The 23,476-nt window shown below is 38.1% G+C and overlaps 1 protein-coding gene and 1 long non-coding RNA gene across 5 annotated transcripts in view; one reads left to right on the top strand and one right to left on the bottom strand.

The window, feature by feature from the left end:
• LOC118169748 overlaps nucleotides 1-23,476 on the bottom strand; it is a 188,960-nt gene that overhangs the window by 25,516 nt on the left and 139,968 nt on the right. The window lies entirely within an intron of this gene.
• LOC118169747 (von Willebrand factor D and EGF domain-containing protein-like) overlaps nucleotides 6,864-23,476 on the top strand; it is a 177,432-nt gene continuing 160,819 nt past the window's right edge. For 2 of the 4 annotated variants that reach the window (XM_035331308.1, XM_035331311.1), the window contains exon 1: nucleotides 6,864-7,269. In XM_035331308.1, coding sequence (XP_035187199.1) covers nucleotides 7,173-7,269 — 97 coding nt within the window. In that variant the 5' untranslated portion in view covers nucleotides 6,864-7,172. Of the gene's footprint in view, nucleotides 7,270-8,832; nucleotides 8,927-23,476 lie in introns of those variants that run through there. The other 2 variants (XM_035331312.1, XM_035331309.1) reach the window with 2 other exon arrangements.

Genomic DNA, 23,476 nt, shown 5'->3' with positions numbered 1-23,476 from the left:
TGTTCCACCTTCCAAGGCATTGCTAACCACCAAGTGACATTCCCCACATACCTTTTCTACCATACGAAGTTGATAATTACTGTTTGACAGAGAAAAGTGAATCTCATAAGCTGTACCACTGCACTTTTGTTCCCCGCAGTTGAAGTATCCTATAAAATCCCTAGAGGAAGAAGTTTTAGGAAAAAAGCAAAAGTGAAAAGCAGGGAGTAACAGGTCCCTTTGGATGATAGTTCAGGTGCCATGGCTGATTTATAGGTTTGAAAAATATTTGTAATGCCCATATTATACTTGCTCTGGGGATAAAGAGAAGATTTAATTCACTAGTACTATCAATCTGTTACCTTTCAAGGCAATAAATTCACTAAATTCACTAAAAAAGCAATTCAGCTTCATACAGTTGTTGTAATATATCATTTATCATTTACTGTATGTAAGTACCAATAGCACAAACATTTAAAATCATCAACAGAACTATGAAGAGATGAAAGAAAAATGTTTCAGAATAAATCTCTGTCCTTTCCAAAGCAACCTACTCTGATAAGGTTATAGAGTAAAACACATGTTACTGAAGCTTGAAATAAAACCCTTACTTGTTCCATTGCAAATGTTTCAACAAAATTATTAAAACCCATTTCTTGTTTGTATATGTGACCGGTGGCAGGAAAGAGGGGGAATTGGAAAACTAGGCTGATATTCCTTGGTTTCATCAATAGCAGTGCAGTGAGTTTTTTTTTCTACAAGACCTCTCAGAGACCCTAAAACTACTGGGAGTATCCTATGGAGGAATCTAACTGTCCTTATTAAATATTCTGTGATCCTTGTCTCTTAATCTTTCAAGTTAATCTGATACTGATGAATATTCCCATTAATACTTAGATAAGCCTATCATCTCTGGAAAAAATAAATAAATAAATAAATAAATTTCTTTTTCAAATGAATGCAGAAAAGATATTAAATCAAATTAGGGGATTGATCTATACTATAGTACACCCATTTCTCTGCCACTTATTTTCATTCACCCACTAGATAGTCATATTTTACATTTTGATACTATTTATATTGTATTTTCATTACAGCTATGATGGTTTTTATTGACCCCCAGCATCACTTACTTGTTCAGCAATCTAAAGGCTTGAAGAGGCAACATCTGTGTTGAAGAAATAGAAGCAACCACCAGGTCTGTTGCAGAGCAGCCCTGCCAAGGCTCCTCACAGTAATTGGGCCTTCTTTGAACACATCTGCTTACATAGATCCCCTTATAAGATCAAATTTTAAAGGTCAAGCTGGAAATGGAAGATGAAAGCGGAGATGACAGATATATGGACAGTCAGAGTTTTAATGCCACTTTTATGCTGGTTTTAGCCCAAGCCAAATTCCCACCTTTTGTTATTAAACCTGGTGTTTTTTATTATTACTGATTCTCCTTATTACTTCTAGCTGGAAGATCTGGAGATTTTCACACTACACTGGTCACCTTTAAGATTTTGATTTCTTCAAACAAAGAAAAATTCCAGAAATAGGTGGAATGAAATGATTCAAAATAGGAGCAGCACCTTTCCACTGCATGCCATTACGCTGCTAACACTGATAAGAAACTCCTGGTAAATGCCATTCTGAGTACCAGTGATTTTTGGATTAGTGTGATCTGCCCATAATCAGTGTTATGAGTTGCAATTCTTTACTTTCTTTTTGCTTTCTAGTCGAGGAAAGACTTTGGGAGACCAGGCAAAGATGTTCATCAGAAGTCCAATTGCTTTTCCCAACTATATTTTGTGTTACTGGACTAATCCACCAAGGTAAAAGTGTTTTGAGAATTTCTGCTATTTGAGAATATTGTAATGCTTCCATGCTTATTCACCTTAATTTTACAGAAAACCAATCAGAGTGAAAGTGACTTTTTTTTTAATTATTATTTTTTTGTGTGTGTGCAGTTGTGTACATTTTTGTTTGGTTGTTTTCTTTCAATCAAGTATTCCATTTCACCTAAGTTGAACAACAGATGTTCATGGAAGCTGAATCATTTCCCTGTGGAGGATAAAACCATTCAGACACCAGATCCGCACACAAAAAAAATGAAACAAATACTTCTAAGATCTAAGGATGAGAAAGATTTCTAAACAAATTGATATATTTTCTACTGATTTTGTGGAAATTTTATGGTTTTTTGTTTGTTTGTTTGTTTGTTTGTTTTCTGAAAATAGATTCTGATCAGAAATCCCCAGCCAGTTCCAACATACACAGTTTGAACATTGATGTCTTCTTTTTATTAGTATTGGGTAATTGCCAGTATCTTTACATAGAAAAGTCCCTTTTGGTATGGAGCTGCTGAGCAATGACAATCATTCTGCTAGATGTTAGCTAATCATTCTGCTAGCTTTAGGGCACTCTGAATCAGAGATGTATTACAGATATTATGTATCTCTGCAATAGCCTGGTATTTTCCAGTAAAGTAAGGAACTCCTGTGAAGAATACCTGTCTCATTGATAACTGTGTCCTAGCGCTCACAGGCTTGTAGGCTCATCCTGTAGAGCTCACCTGCCCTGGTGACACAGTTCCTCTGAGATGGTGCATGCTCCAAATTTAAGGGCACACTGCACGCAGATGAAGTTCAGATGGCCAGGGCAACATGCATGGCAAAACGGCAAGCAGAGTTAAAGAGATGTGTGCTGAGAACTCCAAAGTATGGGTGTACCAGGTCAGGTCAGGGATCCCATCCAACCTAGGTCCATTTCAAGGAGCAGCATAGTTAGAAGGAACTGATTTAATTTCTCTAAGAGGTTCACTCATGCTGTCTCAGAGCTTAAGCACTTATTCTCTCTATACCCTTACAAATATAGAAGTAATGAGGTTTCTTCAGCTTATCTCTTCTTTACAGTCTGAACATCCATATTTTGGCCCACCAGCTAATGAGGAACGATGTGCTGAAAGGCATCAGGGTTCTCCCAGAAGGGCATTATAAACTGACAGATAAACACATTAAATGCCTGAATGTACAAATCACTCTCCACACTCCAGCTGTGCAAAAGAGGATATGTTTTTCTGTAATTAATTATTACCCTAAAAATGGCAGTTAATTCTCACTTAAGTGAAGAGCTTGGTCCTGTAAATTACATGTACTGCTTCTTGTATTATATTCTGAAAAATCAGATTCATGAAAATGAATGCACTTTTGTTAAGTGAAAGGTCTGTTGTACACTAGATGACAAAACAGAGGAAAGCTCAAGCTCTAATCACTGTGTCTCCAATTGTTTATTACCCCAAACTTGGCACAAGATGAGATGAAGTGCTTCCCATTTAGTTTCATCGGCCTGTTCAATCATGAAACAGTGGTGAGGTAAGGAGTAGTTGGGTTAAAAAAAGTGAGTGGGTACTGTACTTCAGTTATAAGGGTGCTGGGCATTTCTCTAAAGTATATGGAAAAAGATGATTAACAGAAATGGGAGCAGAGAGGGAGAATTCCAGAGCTGAATTCCTTTTCAACCATTTTTGCAACATCCTGGGGGGTAGATCACTTGCTTTAGGCTGCTAGGACTTGGTTAAAGTCCATTATGCTGACCTTTCTACCCTCTCTGAAACTGTAGAAAGGGCTGCAAGTCATTGAACATGGCCATCCCATATCAATGGGTGCAGGGAGTTTACTTCTTGTCACTGGACTAGGCAGGTATTTTCTCTCAGATAAAACAAACAGAAATGCACAGAGAAGGGTTTTGGTATGAGTAAATTCAGACTTGCAGAAAGTGTTATACTATTAAATGAATGTCTTTTTTCTCTGAAGCAAATTCTTGCTAAGAAAGTGTGTGTACTTGCAGGGTCATGCTCTCTTTGCCAGCCATGAATAATAAATCTCTTCTATGCCTAGAAAGCAACCCCAAGGGACAGCCCTATAGTGAAGATACTCCTCGTAGAAAACAGAAAGAAATAATACTGGGCTGTCACTTTTACATCAGTTTCTAATGAGTACCAGGGCTTAAAAGGACTGTACATCTGTCTGCTGGCTTGAGAACAAAAGGAAAGTACTAGCCCCACTCAGCTTTTGGGAAGAGAAATGAGTTATTCCTCTCTCATCTCTTTCTTGGGTCATCCAGGTAGACAGATACTTCCACGTAACATTGAACAGATACTTGAGTGATAGGATTTATCCCTCAAAGCCTCACTATTGCCCAGCCCTTCTGCATGCAACTCGTAACCATCCTCCTACACTGACTCAGGAGCCTGAGCATTTCACCCTTGGAACAAAGTGTCAGAAAGTCGGATCTCTGGAGGTGTCCGAAGTATTTGCATTTTTATTATGTTATCATTCACTCCCATCCTGAAGTTTGGTTCTGCATCTGAAGCAAAATAGAAAAGCTTCAAAAAGCTTTCTGCTCTTAATACTCTTCCCACCGCCTTCCTCTCACCTCTGCCACATCCCCGTGGGCTGCCTCGTCCCCTCCAGCCCCATCAACACAGCTCCTCCAGCCAATTCCCAGCACTGCTAACGCCAGCTCGCCGAGTGGGATGTTTCAGGCAAACAGTTTCTTTCTTGTACAGTGAATAGGTCTGAACACCTAACATGCGTAACCATCAAACAATTTTTGGCCAAGCCTGAAATACTGCTGCCAGCTCCCAGCTGTGACTTTTGGCTGGTTTTAACTCCCTGTATTCATCCCTACCATTCAAAATGAATGTAATACAAGAGGGACTGGTGTAAGGTCTTCAATGATGTGTTGTCTTGTTGTATAGACAGTGAAGCTAATTGTTTCAAGTGTTCACGACTTTCTGGGGAGTTTTAGTTTTTCCTCTTAGTGAGGTTAATGGTGTCAAGACTGTGAGAGCATTCTGCAATATTTCTATGTAAGTTCTCCATGGCTTTAGTTTCCCATGGTTTTCTGGATTAATATTTGGTGAGGGAGAGGTGTTCATTATTTTTCTAACTTTGGTAAGGTCTGTATTGAGCTAGGATACTGAGAGATGGTGAATATTTACACTTAATTGTCTGACCTGGAGTTTTTTGTCTTCCTGAACTGAAGGGTGCCATATCCAGCCCAGGGAAACTTGGTGGCTGGGACAATGGGAAATTTCATCTAATCTTTACCAGCAGTAGCCACCTTCAAAGGCTCCCCCTGATTCAAACCGGTTTAAGAAGACAACAGGCAAAGGGATAAGCAAGATTACCTAAATATCCCTTTTCCCCTGTTGTAAGACATCCTGAATATCTTCCACTTATTCTTTTTTTGAGTGGATACTTTTTCTTCCTGTATCCAAAAGACCAATAAAGGCTAGATTGTTTGTGGAAAGCTCTCTCAGTTTGCTATAAATTGCTTTTGGTTGCCAATATTTTCCTCAGAAGAATAAAACCAATTCCACAACAAATTTCAGTCATTTTCATGAGCCCCTGAAGTTAAACTTTAGAGCTATGATTTTTAGGCCAAAGCTTAGACTGAAAGAAGATTTAGTCCCGTCAGACCCATAGAGACTGCCACAGCTGAATTCAAGCGTTAACTGAGAAAGATGTGTAAAGGTGAAATGAAAATTGTGTCCTGTTTAAAATAAACTGGATTTTTTTTTTTCATTTTTCATATATTTGTTCTAAGGAAATGGATAAGGATCTCTAGGGAAAACAAAACAAAACAAAACAACAACAACAACAAAAACACGTCAGAATGACTGGATATGGAGTCTTAAAGTCTTAATGAGCTTGAAGAAATACAATCTAAAGGTCAGTAAAATCAATGGAAAGACTCACAAGGACTTATAGGGCTATAACTTAGGCCTGTGAAACTGCTAATTCAATTAGAATGTTCTAAGCAGCAATTTTACAACATCAAAATCCATAATCAAAATTAAGACAAAAAAGTTTTAGAAGCTTCTTCTTAGATAACCTATATTTGTCTCAAAGAATCCAGTGATAAAATTTCTCAAGGGACGTAGTTAAGCCAAATGAACAACATTTGAAACTCCATGGATGTACTGTAAAATATTTTTAATGGTTCTATTTATGCTTTTAAAGGAAATGTTGCTCACAGTGATGTGAGCGGAATGTTTACAGACTTCTTTATTACAGTATCATCAGGTAATTCACAATATCCTCACTTAAACAAGCAGACACAAAATAATCAAACTTGACAAGTCAAAGAAAAGGAGTGCTAGCAGGTATGGAAAACACTGAGCATTGGGTGGAGATACAATATATTCTAAACAAAACACCATGAATATTGGAGCATGTGATGCAAGTGCAAATTCTTCATATCATGCATTAAGCTGTCAATATGCATTGCCTTACAATAAACATTCTTCAAAGTGTCGTGTTATAGTAACATGGCACTTTCAAATGAGACAAAACTTGAGAAAAAACATTATGGAAAAACATGAATGATTGAATTCTTTCAGTGCCATTTGCTTCTATTTTCCATTTCTGTTATTATTGCTGGTGTGCCAACCTTCTGAAGCGCACACCTCATTTCTCTTGACGGGTTGACAGACCAAATGCTGCCACACTTTATTTTAGTAGCAAAAGACTGTTTTCTAAAATACCAGGCAATGATGCATCAACTCAGGGCAAAAACCTTCAGGATTGCTGCTGGTGCTGCACAGAGCACTTTTGCAACAGGTTTGCATAAATGCAGCCTCCAGGAACCTGAAGTGGGAAGCAAAGTACTTGCGTACTTATATTTTAACATTTTTACACTCCTCTCACATAAACATGATGTCAGATATGACTGCAATAATCTGAAGTTAGTGTTGTCTGCTTTGTTGCTGAGCAAGCACGTTTGGTTTACAGCCCCAGTTTCTCCAAAATCACCTGCTACCACCCATACTGGCTGTACACGCTGTTCTCACCCTCCATGTGTGCATGTGTGCGCGGGTGTGTTATGGAGTGTGTAAATCAGAGCAGCTGCACGGAAAGCAGCTGCAGGGACACATGCTCTCGGCTCCTCTGTGTGTGTGTGTGTGTGCTTTGTGTATAGCTGGAGGACTTCCCTCTTGGAAATTCTGGGATTAATGACACATTAAGCCCTCTCCAAGAGAGTGGATTGAAAGAAAAAAAAAAAAAAAAAAAAAAAAGGAAAGAAAGAAAGAAAGAAATCTGAAACAGGAAGGCAGTCTGATGACTTTTCCTGCAAAGTTTAGAACTTCAAAAGTTAACTTCTAAGCAACTGCAGATGCGTGGATAAAAGCTGTTTTGGACAATATGCAGCAGCCCTTACCTTTCCACCAGCATCTCCAACTTGTTGCCTACCTCTGCTGGATTCCCTTGTTGGCCATTAGCTGTGAGTCAGCTCCATTAGGTAAGGATTTTTTACTTTTTAATTATTTGATAGTCATCTGGGGGACAGAGTTCATGTGTATTTTAAACTGAGATGATCTTGTTTACATTCACTATTGAATGTGGCTTAGATAGAGGGCTATTATTAGAAAGCGTCACCAAAATAGAATGGAAGTAAGGTTAAAATAAACAACTTCTAAGGTAATGAAGAAGGTCACAGTGATAACCAGGCATGCTTGTAGCAAACAATGTTTATTGTCCTTTAGAGGATGTTTATTGTTATTGTTGTTATTATTATTATTATTATTATCTTAAATAGAGAAATTGCAAACCTCTGAAGATTCCTACTTCTTACTAAAAAATTTCAGGAGATTTAAGAAGAATCATAATGTTTTCCCATAAATGGAATATATGAAATGAATCATAAAAGAAGAAAAAGCTTTAAAATCAGGATCTATTCCTCTAAGGAAAGATGTATATGCACTGTATATCAGAGCACTATTGTAGATTAGTTAATTGCACATATAATAATACACAGCTATATAGTCTCTGGCAGTAAAAAGTTCATGAGTAATTTTTCTCTTACTGTATACATTAATTTTAAGGCTTGTTTCACTCCAGCATAGGGTTCGTAGAGGACATAGATTTTACATATGTAGTTTCTTTATGCTGCTTTATTAATCCACTGCAGCAATATACTGAAAATCATGTTAGACATTATTCAACTAGTAAAAACAGAGTTAAAACAAAAACAAAACAAAACAAACAAACAAACAAAAAAAACGAAACCCAAAAAAAGAAAAGAAAAAGAAAAAAAAAAAAAAAAGCCATAGGACCGAAGTGTAGTCCTGTCAGTGATTATGGATATAACCTCAGCAAACTCTGTGGAGGCACTCCCTCTTAATGGAAATATGTTGCAATATTTACAACATTTAATTTCAGTAGAGTTTTAGCTAGTTTTAGAGGTGATTGTCAGCCAGCACTCATTAGCTATATGAAGATAACACAATTTAAAGCACTCTTCATTTGAATATCAAAGGGTTACCCAGAAAGGTTTGCAGGACTAAACACAAGGCATATGACCTTACCGCCTTTATCTTCAAACAATGCCTTTAATTTCTGAAACCTTTTGAAGGGTTGCCAGTGTTATGGAGTGTAGCAGCTACTTATCTGATAGAACAAGCTTTTCATCAAGGGGAAATGACCTTTTAACTCCTAGTAAAAAAGTAACTGCTTTTCACTGTATTTATGTTACTGAAGGCATTATTCTTAAACATACTTATTAAGGGGGGAATACGAGGATTAGAAAATAGCTTCCTGTCTCTCAGGTGATGCAGAAGAATTCTTAAAACTTGTTTCTTTTTTTTTTCCTTCTTTCCATACTGTGAACTCAAAGTAAAGGAAAACTGCTCAAAAAAGTTTACATTCTGACAGATTGTGCAGTGACATTATAAGGATATTAACAGAGCCATATGCTGTTTACTTTTGTACTCTGAGTATAACAAATCTACTAATCCCATAAGAATTTAACTATGAATAAGGAACGTCTGACCAAACAGCTTTTTGCAGATGCCTCATTAAGAGGGAGACAAAGATGAAAAAGTCTTTTAAAGACCAATGAAGAATTTTATCATCTTCTGCAGTCTTATGTTAGGGAATGAAGACTTCAGTGACTACAGGTATTCACATTATTTGGGGTTTTACATATTTTCTTGTGACTGAAGAACATAAAAGGGTTAGCAATAACATCCATAGCTGCTCTGTGGTAGGAGATTAAGTAAAGAATCAGGCAAAAAAGCAACTCAGTGAGTCATAGATGTGGGAGGGCTGACACAACACAGCTTGTCAGACTTTTCTGAGATATAATTCTGTAAATAAGTCAATCAAAAGAAAAAGACAATAGCTTTTTTATGCAAGTATTTTAGAAAAAAAAAAAAAAAAAAAAAAAAAGTATTTATCTTAAAATACATAGCTGCTTGCAACCACCATTGAGAAGGAATTGCTCCCCATCCTCTTTGGAGCCTTTTCATAATGTGCAATTGGAAAAGTTTTGAATTTGGATATGAGTTTCATGTAAAGGCACAAACCTTCCATCAAAGCTCACAAAACCTACTGGAGTTACACTGCTGGGTGTTACATATATAGTAAAATCAGATACAATTAATTGGTTCCAACTTCACTCCTGTGGATTTTCCTCAAATCTGAAACAGATAAGAAAAGATTTGAGTGTATCCTGAAGTGAAGGAAAAGGGGAAGAGAGAGGATGGTGAGGGCAGCGAGGCTGGGTGCCTACAGCCAGTGGGAAAAGATATTGAATTCTCAAATGAGCTGAATGATCTGATTAGGAAATAAATGAGAATAGTGTAACTTGAAAAAAAAAAAAAAAAAAAAAAATCAGTATGTCTTGTAATGTTGTAAACCATGGTCTTGTTTTCCCTAAAAAAGTGAAATGAAAATCAGAGTATGTAATCTGCTTTGTGTACAAAGCATGAGCAACCCATGATCTCCCTTTTGAGCTTCTCGTGTCAAATCCAAGTGCCATGAACCTTCTGTGCTTTAAGCAAAAAACTACTTGAGATGGGAATTAAGCAAAAACCTAGTTGAGCTGAGAAAATATTTCATCATGAGCATTTCAGATGGAGTATTTCAAAATATTCAGGAGTTTTCCCTGTCTCATACACCTGCTGCAGAAGCCAACCCCCTGTTCAGACCCAAAATACCCTCTGCCACCAGCATCCAGACTCCCAGCACTCCTCTGGTGCCCCAGGCCTCTGGTACTGCAAGCACAGGAGGGGTGCAAATACCCCCAGGGAAGCCCTGGGGCATTTGGCCTGGAAACAGCTTGCAGGGATCAAACTCTTCAGCCATGAGCGGGCTTGGTCAGGGACATTCCAGTGACTTTAGAAATTACACTGGGATTATTCTGTCTCCATGTCTTCACTCTGTGCAAAGGACATTTACAGCACTGTGCAAACAAAAAATACCCTGCATACCCTGCTGAATGCTTTCCTGCAGCAGTAAACCCAAGACTCCCTGGCCATGACAAATAAACAGTAACAACTGCCAAAGGGAAAGGAACAACTTTTATAGCATGTTTCTCTTTTGGTATTATTCTTAATAATCAAAAACTGTTTACAAGGTAATATTTTATTTCTCTCTTATTTAAGTTTTTGTCAACATCAGGTTACTCCATTGGCCTTATTGCCTGGAATTAATCCAGTTTGTGCTCAACTCGAGAGTGAAATCTGATTACATGCAGTCAAAGCAGAGTTAGTAGTGGGGGTTGTACAGCAATTTCTGTTTGCTGATAACTTTTACATTCCTTTCCCTTTTACCTGAAAGACAATGGTGCTATCCTTACTGCAGGGATAGTTCTTTTATGAGGAAGGCAAAAAAAGTGTGGCTGTTACCCTCTGGGGGTGAGGGAACTTTTTCCACCTTATAATGAAAGTGTTTGTGACTCTCCTGAGCAACATCATTATGTCCCCTCTGGATTTTAGGACTTTGAGATTTGATAGAGAAACTATTTTTAGCTCACACATTTGCCTTCCAATCTGCTGATGAAAATTAATGGTTATTTTCAAAGTTATACAGGCTTACAAAACATGGTTGGTATGAGAGGGCTGCCTCTCAAGGATTTGCCAATTCCCATTGACCTGCCAAATCTTTATGCTCTTTAAACTACTTAAGAGCTATTTATTACTCTACCCTATACTAAAATCAAGGATCATTTTATTAGACACTGTTCATAACCGTGTAGGACATTCATGGGCAAAATGTTTACTTTAATGGTCCAGTTCCTCAAAGTTATTTTGTCTCCAAATTCCAAATACTAAGAGGTATTGCATACGTCTAGCTTCCTTTGCAATCAATAGGAGCTGCAAGAAGTCAAGACAAATCAGTGTTTGTTCCTAAATTGACAAGACAAATTGCTGCAGAGAGGAAGCATCATCATTTTGTTTTACAGATAGGATAGAGTTGTGAAGTGGCTCAAGGTCATGCAGAAAATCCTTTGGCAGATCTGGGATGTGCACCGAGGCCTCAAGAGTCACAGCCCAACCCTGTTAACTGCAGCACAACTCATAACTGAAACAAAGGCCAATGTAGGAAATAGGAGTGCAACAGAAATGCTGAAGCCTCCTTCATCTTCCTTGTAAACTCAAGCAGCTGCACACACAAACTCAAGGGGACACAAAGTATTCCTTGTTGTATTCAAAGTTCTTGGCATTTCTCAGCTGACCAAAACATGAAATTGCTCCCAGATCTCCTTTGATTTCAATCAGGAAAGGATGCAATAACTTCCAAAGTGCTATATGTATTTCAGCATACAGAATAATTGAAGACAAAAATAATTCCAGCACTAACCTCATTAGATACTGATTTATTTATTTATTTATTTTCCTAGTTCTTTCTAGACCACATCTGTAGCCTAACAAAACATTTCTGGCTGTATTAGCAAGCTTTGGAAAGCACTCTTGAATGAAAGCTTTCCAATAGCTTTCCTCCATTTTTTTGTAACTTAGACTTGCAGCTTCAAAAGCCTGAGAATATTGTGTGAGATACTATTTGGGGCTATTTACTGGGTTTGTACCAAACCCCTTCAAATAATTTGCTGGGAAGTGTTCTGAAGGCAGTCAGACTTCTCTGATTTTTGTCTGCAAATTTGTTTTCTTGGAGATTCCTGTGTTCATTCTAACTTTTTGGCTAGTTTGTTCCTGAGTATCTATCTTGTCACTTCACAGTTGGAGGTTTAATGTTGGATGTTGTTGATGCTCCAAAAGTGGATATCCACAAGAATGGATGGTCTTAAATGCTTAGTTAACAACATTGCTTGTTCAATGTTTTTTAAGTTTTCACAAAACAGTGCAGTTTGCTTTCAGTTATGACCTTTATTAATTTCATTGTGGTAGCTACACTATGTGTTTTGCTCTGAACAGAAGTTATTTATGGTGAAACCTAAAGAAACAAAAAAAATGGATTAGTTCAAGGAATATTTTTTATCTGACTTTGAAACAGAAGTATAACCATGTGTTAGTGCATGCAATTGTTTGTACAGCTTTTCTGGAAAGACTTTTCTGTGTTAATCTCTTAGGAGATTTACTTAATTAATGTATGTACTCATTTGCTTCTTTCTGACACATATTATTTTGATTATTCCAGAGTCTATTACTTTGATTGCTGTATTCACACTGCATGGCATCCACGGAGAGCCACAAGGGAATATTCTACGTAATGAAAGGCAAAAAATTGATTGCCTAATATCGTTGAGGGATTGTAGTAGTCTGCTCTGCTCTTTTTCCTGGTTTTATATTATTCATCGATTGAGAACAAGTTTATCTTATTCCCCTATTTTGTTCACAAAGCAGCTTCCATGAGCTGGATAGCAATTTATCTGCATACTGCAACAATGTAATGCATCTCATGTGGTAGCTGAAGCATTTTACAACTCAACTGTCCCTTGACAGCTTTGTGTGTTGACAGTTACAGTAAATGGTCCCTCATGTAGTGTCTTTCGAATGCCTTGTCAGCTCAGTGGCTCTTGCACTTTCCAAGAACTGGTGGACACCACAACTTTAATTCTTCCTTATGCTAATAAGATATAGTATAACATTTCATGTCCTGGACTCACAGACTCACTTTGTTTTTTAAATAGCTGATCAAATTGCACTTAACTTATGTTCACTACTCGCAGAAGGCAAGAAGTCTATGGCTAAAATCTAGAAGACAACAAAATGATGAGAGAGGGAAAATCCCAAACTAATAGTTCTAATAATGAACTTAATGGCAAAAGAGGAGAAAAGCTTGGAATCTGAACTAAACCATTCCTTTACAGAAAAGAGCCTGTATTGTGTCATCTCCTGCTTGCTTCTCATCTCATTTAAAATAGTATTTTACTGATGTTAGACTGTCATGCAAATTTTTCATGGGATTTTATCTCATTGGTTTTCTGGACACCTATATGAAGAGAAAGTTGAGATAAAACTTGGTCATTAGTTCATATATTAGCTAAGCTAACATTTTGTTATTGGTAATTTGGTAATTGAAATTTTCTTTAGCAGTAGCATTATTAGACCTCACTGCAGTAGTCAGCTATGTTATTTTTGATCTGGTCCAGCTATTGAAACAGGTAGACTTGAAAACATCTTTCAGAGATTATTTTTAATAGTCTTCTTTGTCTTCTTGTACCAATTATTTGCTTTATAATCAGCTATGACTATGTTATAAAATTAGTTGACCGTGACTCAACCTCCCTCAATAACTCAACGCAGAAGCTTTGATTCACTCAGGCTACCTTATCATCGGCTCTATTCTTTTCTTAATGGGTGAGAGGAAAAAAAAAAAAATTATATATATATATGTATATATATAAATTCCCAGAGCCATTTGGTCTGTTCTTTTAATAGATATTAAGATTAGAGCTGGCAACAAAGACATAAACAGGGTGAAATCTAATTAATTCCTTGTTTCCCTTTTGCAAGAAATATAAAGGAAATTGAGTCTATTTCCTACCTTAATGTAGTGGCCACTCAATTTTTAGTGCTAAATACGTTTTCTGATTGTATACAAAGCAGTATAAAGTAAAAGGAAGCTATCCTTCTACTTTAGGTAGTACACAGCCACCACAAAAATTGTGTTTTTGTCCAATGGAAAGTCTTTTAAGTGCCTGTGGGACTCAGCCACATACATCCCATTACATTCCTGAAGCACTTAGGCTCTTTTTTTCCTACCATATCCTTCAAAAGTCTCACAATTGTTTAGCAAAGAAACCCTCCAATTTCACACAATTTTCAGGTCTTTTCCTGGACTAGTTATTTCAATTCATCCTGTAGTGAAAATCCCTAACACAGCACTGTGAATAGTCATTCTGGGAGAGCTGGAACAGCTCGTAGCTCTCCCACTCTGGAGCCAAGGTGCATTTTGCTCATCCTCCAGTGGTGGGACCTGCCACAACACATCTTGCAGAGGTAAAGGTCTGTTACAGCCTTACAATATCCTCTTTATCCTCTTTACAATATTCCTCTTTAACATCTTCATCAATGATCTGGACGAGGGCATTGAGTGCACCCTCAGTAAGTTTGCAGATGACACCAAGTTAGGTGTGTGTGTCGATCTGCTCGAGGGTAGGAAGGCTCTGCAGGAGGATCTGGATAGGCTGCACCGATGGGCTGAGGTCAACTGCATGAAGTTTAACAAGGCCAAGTGCTGGGTCCTGCACCTGGGGCGTAATAACCCCAAGCAGAGCTACAGGCTGGGAGATGAGTGGTTGGAGAGCTGCCAGGCGGAGAAGGACCTGGGAGTGATAGTGGACAGTCGGCTGAATATGAGCCAGCAGTGTGCTCAGGTGGCCAAGAAGGCCAACGGCATCCTGGCTTGTATCAGAAATAGTGTGACCAGCAGGGCTAGGGAGGTGATCGTCCCCCTGTACTCGGCTCTGGTGAGGCCGCACCTCGAGTACTGTGTTCAGTTTTGGGCCCCTCGCTACAAGGACATCGAGGTGCTTGAGCGGGTCCAAAGAAGGGCGACGAAGCTGGTGAGGGGCCTGGAGAACAAGTCTTACGAGGAGCGGCTGAAGGAGCTGGGCTTATTCAGCCTGGAGAAGAGGAGGCTCAGGGGCGACTTTATCGCTCTCTACAGATACCTTAAAGGAGGCTGTAGAGAGGTGGGGGTTGGCCTGTTCTCCCACGTGCCTGGTGACAGGACGAGGGGGAATGGGCTAAAGTTGCGCCAGGGGAGTTTTAGGTTGGATGTTAGGAAGAGCTTCTTTACTGAAAGGGTTGTGAGGCATTGGAACAGGCTGCCCAGGGAGGTGGTGGAGTCACCATCCCTGGAAGTCTTCAAAAGACGTTTAGATGTAGAGCTTAGGGATATGGTTTAGTGGGGACTGTTAGTGTTAGGTTAGAGGTTGGACTCGATGATCTTGAGGTCTCTTCCAACCTAGAAATTCTGTGATTCTGTGATTCTGTGATTCTGTAATATGGCTCCTGAGAAGGCATCAAAGACTATGGCCCTGTGGAAGCAGTCAGAATAGAGTTTAGAGGGCTGAATTTCAGTTTAATCCCTGACCTTGTGTGAGGGCATAAAGCTTGAAGATACAGGTGTTCTTCAGGGTAGCTGTATCTGAGCTGCAGACTGTAATCCCAGCATGAGCTATATATCTCCCAGAGGAATTTTATAACTATTTTCTCCTCTTGCCATGATCGCTGCCTTGCAATACAAATAGCTTTAACTTAAATCATCAATCTACTACTCACCTCCTTTCCTTTCTTTCTTCTTCTTTTTTTTTTTTTTTGTGTGTGTGTGTGTGTGTGTGCTTTTTTTTTTTTTTTTTTTTTTTTTTCCCAATAGCTGATATTCTAGTCAGGAAAATCACCCACAGTTATTCCTGCTGTTTCATAATGTCTCTTCCCCACAAACATTTTTTGTTCTGTTTCCTATTACCTGCACTCCTTGCATGGGTGTGTAGATGCTTTCTTTCATTAATACACTGCTGACAATATTATTCATCTGCTGTTTCAAAACAATTTCATCTTCTGTTTTAGGCTTGAACCTGCAGGTTGCCTCCTGAGAATACCAAGTACCCTCATTAAGAGCTGTTGGGATATGAGGGGACCTGTTGCCTTGTCCCTGTTCAATACTCTCAGCTCCAAGGATCTGACACAGAAGCACAAAAACACTCATGAAGTCCAAAACCTGTTCTGTTAGGAGCTTCTTTAGCACTCAGAAATGTTGATGGCAGGGACACTAAACAGTACTTTTATATATAAAGATTAGCTGGAAAACAAGCTGTCTTCCCAAGTCTGTTTTTTATGCTGTTGGTGTATTTTTATTTTATGTTATTTAAGAACCTTAAAGCAGGCAACTTTATTCTGGCTTCTTTAAGCATGTTTGCTGAGAAACCTTTCCTTGGTAATGATGCACAGGGGATCTGAAGAATGCTTAGTGAGGTTCTCAGGTTTAAAACTGGCCAGCACGCAAGGATAAGCCTTGCCTTTGACAATCTTAACATATGCTAATACTTATGTAGTTTTCAGTGTGGCTAAACTGAACATAAAATTAAAATATGGGGCAATCCTGCAAAAAGGCAGCATAGATGGCTACGTGTGTACATAATCATTGAAAACATGGGCACCACTGTTACCAATGCTTCATGTGATTATTGCTAAAATCAGTGTGCTGTAGAAATGCAGAAAGGAATGATAAAGGTCACAATAAATATCCCTCACAAACTGGATTCTTGCTTCTGAATTTCACCCCAGGCTCACAGCTGGTACAGCCCAACTCCGCACTGTGATCTTCTGCATAGTGGTGTTCAGACTGTAGGACTTCCAAAGATAAACTTCTGCAGACTGAGTAACCTCTGTTCATCTACTCAGGAACGTGTTGGATTTTTTTTCTTTTTTTTCTTTTTCTATCTGATTGCTTTAACAATTGAAAACAATTTAAAAATTTACTTTCCCACTGAGACAAAATTGGGAGAAACCCAAAGTGTTAACTGATAGCCTTATGTTTTGTTAATCACTTCCAACAGAAAAGATGTGTTTTAGTACACAGAAGCTGAATCAATCTCTTCTGTCACAGACAAGTGCCCTCAGAACTGGTCTATCGATTATGCCAGGGGAGAATATCTTTAGGTCTCTTACTTAAGCTGTTTCACTTTCTATTAGTAATTAAATACATCTTAGAATGAGGGCTTCGATGTCAGTCACCTATTTCTTTGTCTACTGTAAAGGTGCAAGTAGCTCTAATGGACCAAAAGTTTATTCATTCTCTAACTATACTCTTATGTATAATTATTATTTAAAAAAAAAAAAAAAAAAAAAAAAAAGTACAGGTCTTCTCAAATTGTGCACATTTCTATGAACAGTTTCACTAACAGCATTTTAAATAACCAGCACTTTAAGTTCTTGACCAGCTCAAACCCATGCTCACTCTTTTTAGAAGAATGAACAAACTAAATAGAAGGGACATTAAATTTCCATATTATCACATTTCAGTGATATATGTTTATGAGTCCCCTGCAATGCACAAAGAAAAATTTTATACCCATTTGTGCTTATGAAGCAAAGTTCTAACACACTGGTTTTCAACCTTTTTTTTTAATCAAAGGTCGTCTTCTCAAAAGCAAAAGCCATGGAGTTGGTTTTCAACCTTTTTTTTAATCAAAGGTCATCTTCTCAAAAACGAAAGCCATGGAGTACCCTGTAACATCTATTGTTTTGTGCTTAAGAGAGGCCATAGGAAAACTCGGTATTTTGCATTAAGATAAACACAACTTAATTTATTCTTTACAAAAATCCTAATTTCACCGAAGGCAAAGGAGTCCTTAACTCAGGAAAGTTCAATTAAAGCCTGGAGCTGGGGGCAGCAGGTACCCACCAGCACACAGCAGGCAGCTAAATGGGGAGATATTTCAATAAATTCAGTGTATAAAGAGCTGGGGGCTGTTGTGCTTTTTGTTGCACGAACTGTTGCATTTAACCTCTTCAAGGCCTTGGGCCTGCTCCTTAAAACCACCTTAATTTCCTAAAGTGTTGTCTAGAGCTAAAGTGCTCCGTTAGCTGCTGCCATGCTTTTCCATTCTGGCAGAAATTATTGTTTTATATAGTTTGATTTTAAGAGTGCATTCTGGCATCCATTTGGGAAAAAGGCACTATATAAAAGCAAAATCAATATGAGGGACAGTTATATTTCCTGAGCTTTTTCATTAGCTATAAAATATATACATTCAGAGGGGGGTGGCAGGGGGAGAGAACAATGTTGGTTTTACTTAGACTGAAGGGGACAAGACAAAGCATGGAACAATATGTATTGCTGTTCACTGGCAGGGGAGCTAACCTGGCATTTTTGCAAGGCATAAGCAGGTCTCTGCTCTACTACTTCCAAATGCTCCTACAAGGTGACAACATCTCCTGTGATGGGCATAAAACTAATGGAAAAATGCACAAGTACATGTGTTTTGTTAAATGAGGTGTTGCTTGGGTTGTTCTCAGTTTTCACTGAAGTCAAACTGACCACAGGCTGAATATTCACAGGGAAGCTTTGCCTTTGCACAGCTCTAAAGAAGGAATAGAAGAGGACAGAGAGTAAGAAAATAATGCCAAGTGAAACTCTTCCTGAAATGCTGCTGAATTCCACCTGTGCTATCTTTATTCACTTCCCCCAAAGTGTAGCAAAATATTCTTTTTTTCTACCTGAGCAGGATGTCCCTTTAAACACTCTTGGAAAAATCTCTGGCCAACTCACACAATATATTTTCTAAGATGTGCAAGCACAGAGCTGGAACAAATCCTGAAAAAAAAAAAAAATGTAATATATTATTCAGTAAATAGAAACTTTAAGATATTGCGGTGGATTTTTAACCCCCAAAATCATCACTGCTTTGTATAAGCCAGACTGAAAAATTAAAATCCATAGTGCCACATTAGCAAGCCTTCTAACACAGGTTACAAAACCAGAAGAGCAAGCATCTTATTTTAGCTTGGAGTAAAATTTCACCTCACGGTGTATTTTCAGCATCACCATGCAATTATGTGAGAGGGAAATTGCACACAAGCTTTTTTTTTTTTTTCTCTTTTTAACATTGGCATGCTATAATACCTTTTTCATTAGTAGGAAATACCTGCTGTCTATAGAAAAATAATTTGTCTTGGTTTTGGAAAGCTAAATTATCCCTTATAAAAGTTTAGCTGAAAAGCACTGGCTAAACTTCTAAGCATTCCAGATTAAATACAAAGTTTTTCTTCTTTCTGGTGACCTAGTGATCTATGTTGTGAGTTCAAAAGCAAACCCAACAATTTATTTATTTCTAAAACTCAGAGAAGGCATCTGGAAGATTTTATCAATGTAATTTTGCCATAATTCAGGGAAATGGGAAATAAAAGCCCAGAAAAATTATCAGCATGCTATTGTCCATTTGAAACCCAAGTGAAGCTTCAAAGCAATGTGTGAGCTGGCAGTAACAGCACCTGTCATTAGAATAGTATTTGTAGGACAATTGATGTGTAAGATCTGTCTGTTGGGTTTAACACACCACTTACACTGTGTGGCCATCGTCTAGGAGCTATACTTACATCTTTCCATGTGTTTCTATTTGCATTAATCTCACAGTTTTGTTACTCACAGAAACTTCCACCCTGTTTTGGCTTCTTTTAGGGCTTTTAATGAGGTAAGACAGTGAAGCAAATGAGGTTTGGACTGCAACGCTCGGAAAAAAAAATAGACATTAAGGGGAATTTCATTTTTATTATCACAGATATCTGGCATACAGATCTAAACTTATTTCAAACCCATTTCATGAAGGTGCATCAGAAAGATGTCTCTCTCCCTGTTGCACAACCATTATATTACATGACTGCGAGGCGTAGCTTGTTGAACATGTAATTTCATCATGAGAGAGTGCCCCTTGCTGTGAGGGAGCTGCTGCATTATAGGAAAGGCTTGGATTAAAAAGAACAAGCCTCCAGCTAGCATTGCCCTGCTCCTGCAATTGTACAGTCTCTCTCATAAAAATAAGAGACATTTGTCCACCAGATTCATTTCTCTTGCTTTAATACATAAGATGAGCTTTTTGTAAAATGTTTCGGTGTTGTCATGCCATCCGTCACCATCCCAGGACATTCCTTTTCTGCCTCCTGCCCAGAGCCTGCCCCATCCCAACATCTGCTATTTCCAGCACCTGCTCAGTATTTTCCTGGGCGGTGAGGGAGCTTGGACATTTTGTCCCCCTCAGCACCCTATTTCCAGGATGAAGGTGCAGGAAAGCATTTCTTGTTTCATCTCTAAATGTAGCGACAAGGAAAAACTTCACACTTTGCAGTCCTTTTACACGTCTCAGTATTCTACTTAAATAACTGAATTTGGTTTAATACCAAACAAAATGAAAGAGTTTGCCTAATTCCTTACATAGGGATCTCATATTATGAACTATGCAGTACCATGTTAAATTCAAGACCAATAGTCCTTTCCATCTCTGCTGATTTTCGTGGGGAATATGGCAGCCATACAGAGAGCAGTTTGGCTTCTTTCTATAGAAGAGAAGCCCTGAATTCCATTTTCATTAACAACAACAAAAAACAAACAAACAAACAACAAGCACACAAAAAAATAAAGCACCTAAAATCAAGGCCGGTCTTATATCACAGCTTCCCTTTGCATATTTCTTCATTGCTTTTTCCAAATCAAACCAGAGAAAAATAACATTCACCATCTGAATATTTTGACTGCTAAAGTGAAGAGAAGCAAGAAAACTTCCCTTCTGTTTTTATAACAGAAAGATTTATCACAGTTTGCTAAATTCTGGAGTGATTATGTCATGCTAAAGAAATAACTAAAACAAGGGTTTGATTTCTAGCTTCTGAAGTTTTATACTTGGTTGAAGAACACATGTTTTGATTTTAAATGTGATAATATTTCTTCAGTATAATAAAAATATTGCTCTCTTTCCACAACTGGTCAGAGAGAAGTCAATAAAGTATGTACAGAAGAAATGCAAGCAGCATTCGGCTCAATATAAAGATTGATAATGTAACCACCAAGAAAAGAAAAGAAAAAAAAAATAAATAAATAAAAAATAAGCTTTTTTATCATCATAAGTCTCTCCTGTTTTATTTTATTTTTTTATAGTTTTCATTGAGCAAAACAATCCATCACACTTGAACGTCATGCACATTCCTGAAGCCAACAAGTCAATTTTTAATTATGATATTTTTACAAAACTACAATTTATTTCCTGATTTGGTAAAACACTTTAACTAGCAAGTCATCGATATAAATTATGTAAATCTCTAGTGGCCCCAAAGTCATTAATCTGACTGGATTTCATAGTGAAACTTTATATAGAAATAACTCTCTGGGTCTCCGTCTGATATCACAAAGCAACGAAAATGCTTACAATAGTGATAAACAACAGGAAATTAAAGTTTTGTTGTATACAACAAAAGATGTTTAACCTCTTAAATAAATTGCCCCTTGAGTTCAGAATACCTCTTATGGTCTTAGATTTGGGGCCAAAAGAAATTGGATCTGACATCTTCTCTCAACTCTAGAAAAGACAGTAACAAATGTAATCAGCTATATATCTCCTTGCAGAGAGCAACGAACCCCAATTCCAAAATATTGGTCTTTAAAGTCGGCTGCCTGTGAGCTTGTCCCTGTCCCATTCCTACAGTAAATCCTGTTGTCAGGAATGGAGGGGAATCAGTGAGGAGGACTGAGAGCAAGTTGTCCTTTGGTCACTGCAGTCTCCTGCCATTTTCAGTCAGTCCTTTCTGTTTCAGAGGAAAACCCAAAATGTTTTTTGGGTCCAACCTCCTCCTACTGGATTTTCACTGTTAGGGTCCAAAGGCTGCAGAGCTGCTGAGAAGGTATCCACATTCCCCTCCTTCATCCATCGCTGCTCCTCAACCAGGGTCAGCCCAGAAAGGGCTCCCTGCAGCCTGCAAGACACTCTTTCCTCTCCACACCCTACATCTGCTTCACTCAGTTAAGCCAGTTCGTGTAGACCTGCTTTAAAACTCTGTTGGTTTTTGTTCGTTTTTGTTTTGTTTTGTTTTTGTTTTCCACCAGCTGTTCTCCCTTTTGGTGGCCTCCTCAGTCCTTTCCAGCTGCTGTCTCTTTAGGCACAGCTGTGCTGGGTCTGTTCTCATCTGCTGGTAATGGCCTTCTGCCTTTGCTTCATTTGTGTGCTTGGACATTGTCTGTGTCTTTATGGTCTTGATGCTGTTAAAATACCGTTGAAGAATTCTTCACTCAGCATTTCATCTTTCTCTCCCTCTCTTCATTTAAAAGGGAGTTAGCATTGTTGCCTGGGTCAAAGTCTATGTGGAATACCATCACCCAAGTTACCAATGACCAAAAAAGAGGGGCTGTTAGAAGGCAAAATATCCTGTCTGTTAAGTCTTTCCAGCTTCTCTTGCTTTCTGTACATTTTCTTTCACTTTATGAAAGTTTGTGCAGGAGACCAGCAGGTAACATGAAGAAATTGCAGCAGTTTAGGATGTTTGTTAAAATGCAGTTGCAGAGTACAACAAGATTTCTTAAAAAAGATATGATGACTGAGGGAAAGAATCAAACCAGATACTAATTCCTGCCTTCAGATGTTTTTTTTTTGTCCCCTTCCTAGGGGACAATTCCCACACACTCCATTCTTTCTTTAGCTCTTGAAATTTTTTCTCCTTCCATTTACACAGTAAGATATACAGCCAGTACTTCAGTTCATATTTTTTGAACTTCAGATGCTCCTTTCCATATTAAAACATCTCACCAGCAAACGCATATCCCTATTTATACTTTTTATATTAACTCAGTTACACGGTGGTAATAAAATTCCATAATAAGAAATAAGAGCTCTCATTGCACATTCACAAAGCCCTCCAAAGAACAGAGGAAGAACAGACCATAAGTCTCATAAATCCAGCTTAATTTATTCATAGTGAGAGTCTACAAATCAGACATTTTTATATTCCAGGATATTTATGTTAAGATGTTGAATGTATAAAAAAAAATCCCAACAATAATTCAATGATTGATGATAAAATAACAAAATAGATAATAGCGCTTTTTTTTCATCAAAAAATGAAATACTGTAAACATTAATTTGGCTTGTAGGCATTAAATCAAATCTGTGGTGGGTGAGGGCAAGGCTAGCATTTCAAAACTTCCAGATCTCTCTAATCCTCTGAACCAGAGCCTTTCAACATCTCTGCTTCGATAGCAGCACTAATATGCAGATATTTTCCATTTGTCAAACATTAACCTGTGGGGGCCATTCTTTATATCACACTCTTTTTTTTTTTTTTTTTTTTTTTTTTGAGGTTTTTAGGTATTATATCCAAAATAGAAAGAAAGAGAAAGGGTATAGTCTGCTAGTGGTGTCAATCCAATGTGGTTGGACGTATCTTGGTTTCCTCCAGGTCCACGGGAAGAGATTGTGTCTTGGTCCGACCCAGAAGTTACACTGGAAAAAGGACGTGGCAAATGTCACCCTGTGGGTGTAAAAGCCCCTTCTGTATGAACCATGTGATTGCTCTTGCTCAGTCTAAGACCACCATGAAAACTGTTTTCAACTATTAGAGGACACCATGAGAACTGTTTGAGAACTAGGATTTTGTTCAAGCCATTGAGGTCTATATGTTTCCATAGGTAGAAATTCCCTATTTGCCACCCTAAATGTATTCAGAGATGTTGCTCCTATAGTGGATGCTCTCACAGCATTGTCCTTTAGCCTGCAG

The sequence above is a fragment of the Oxyura jamaicensis genome, chromosome 7 (genome assembly GCF_011077185.1).
Source record: "Oxyura jamaicensis isolate SHBP4307 breed ruddy duck chromosome 7, BPBGC_Ojam_1.0, whole genome shotgun sequence".
Lineage (NCBI taxonomy): Eukaryota > Metazoa > Chordata > Aves > Anseriformes > Anatidae > Oxyura > Oxyura jamaicensis.
This window is presented reverse-complemented; position numbering and strand designations above follow the sequence as displayed.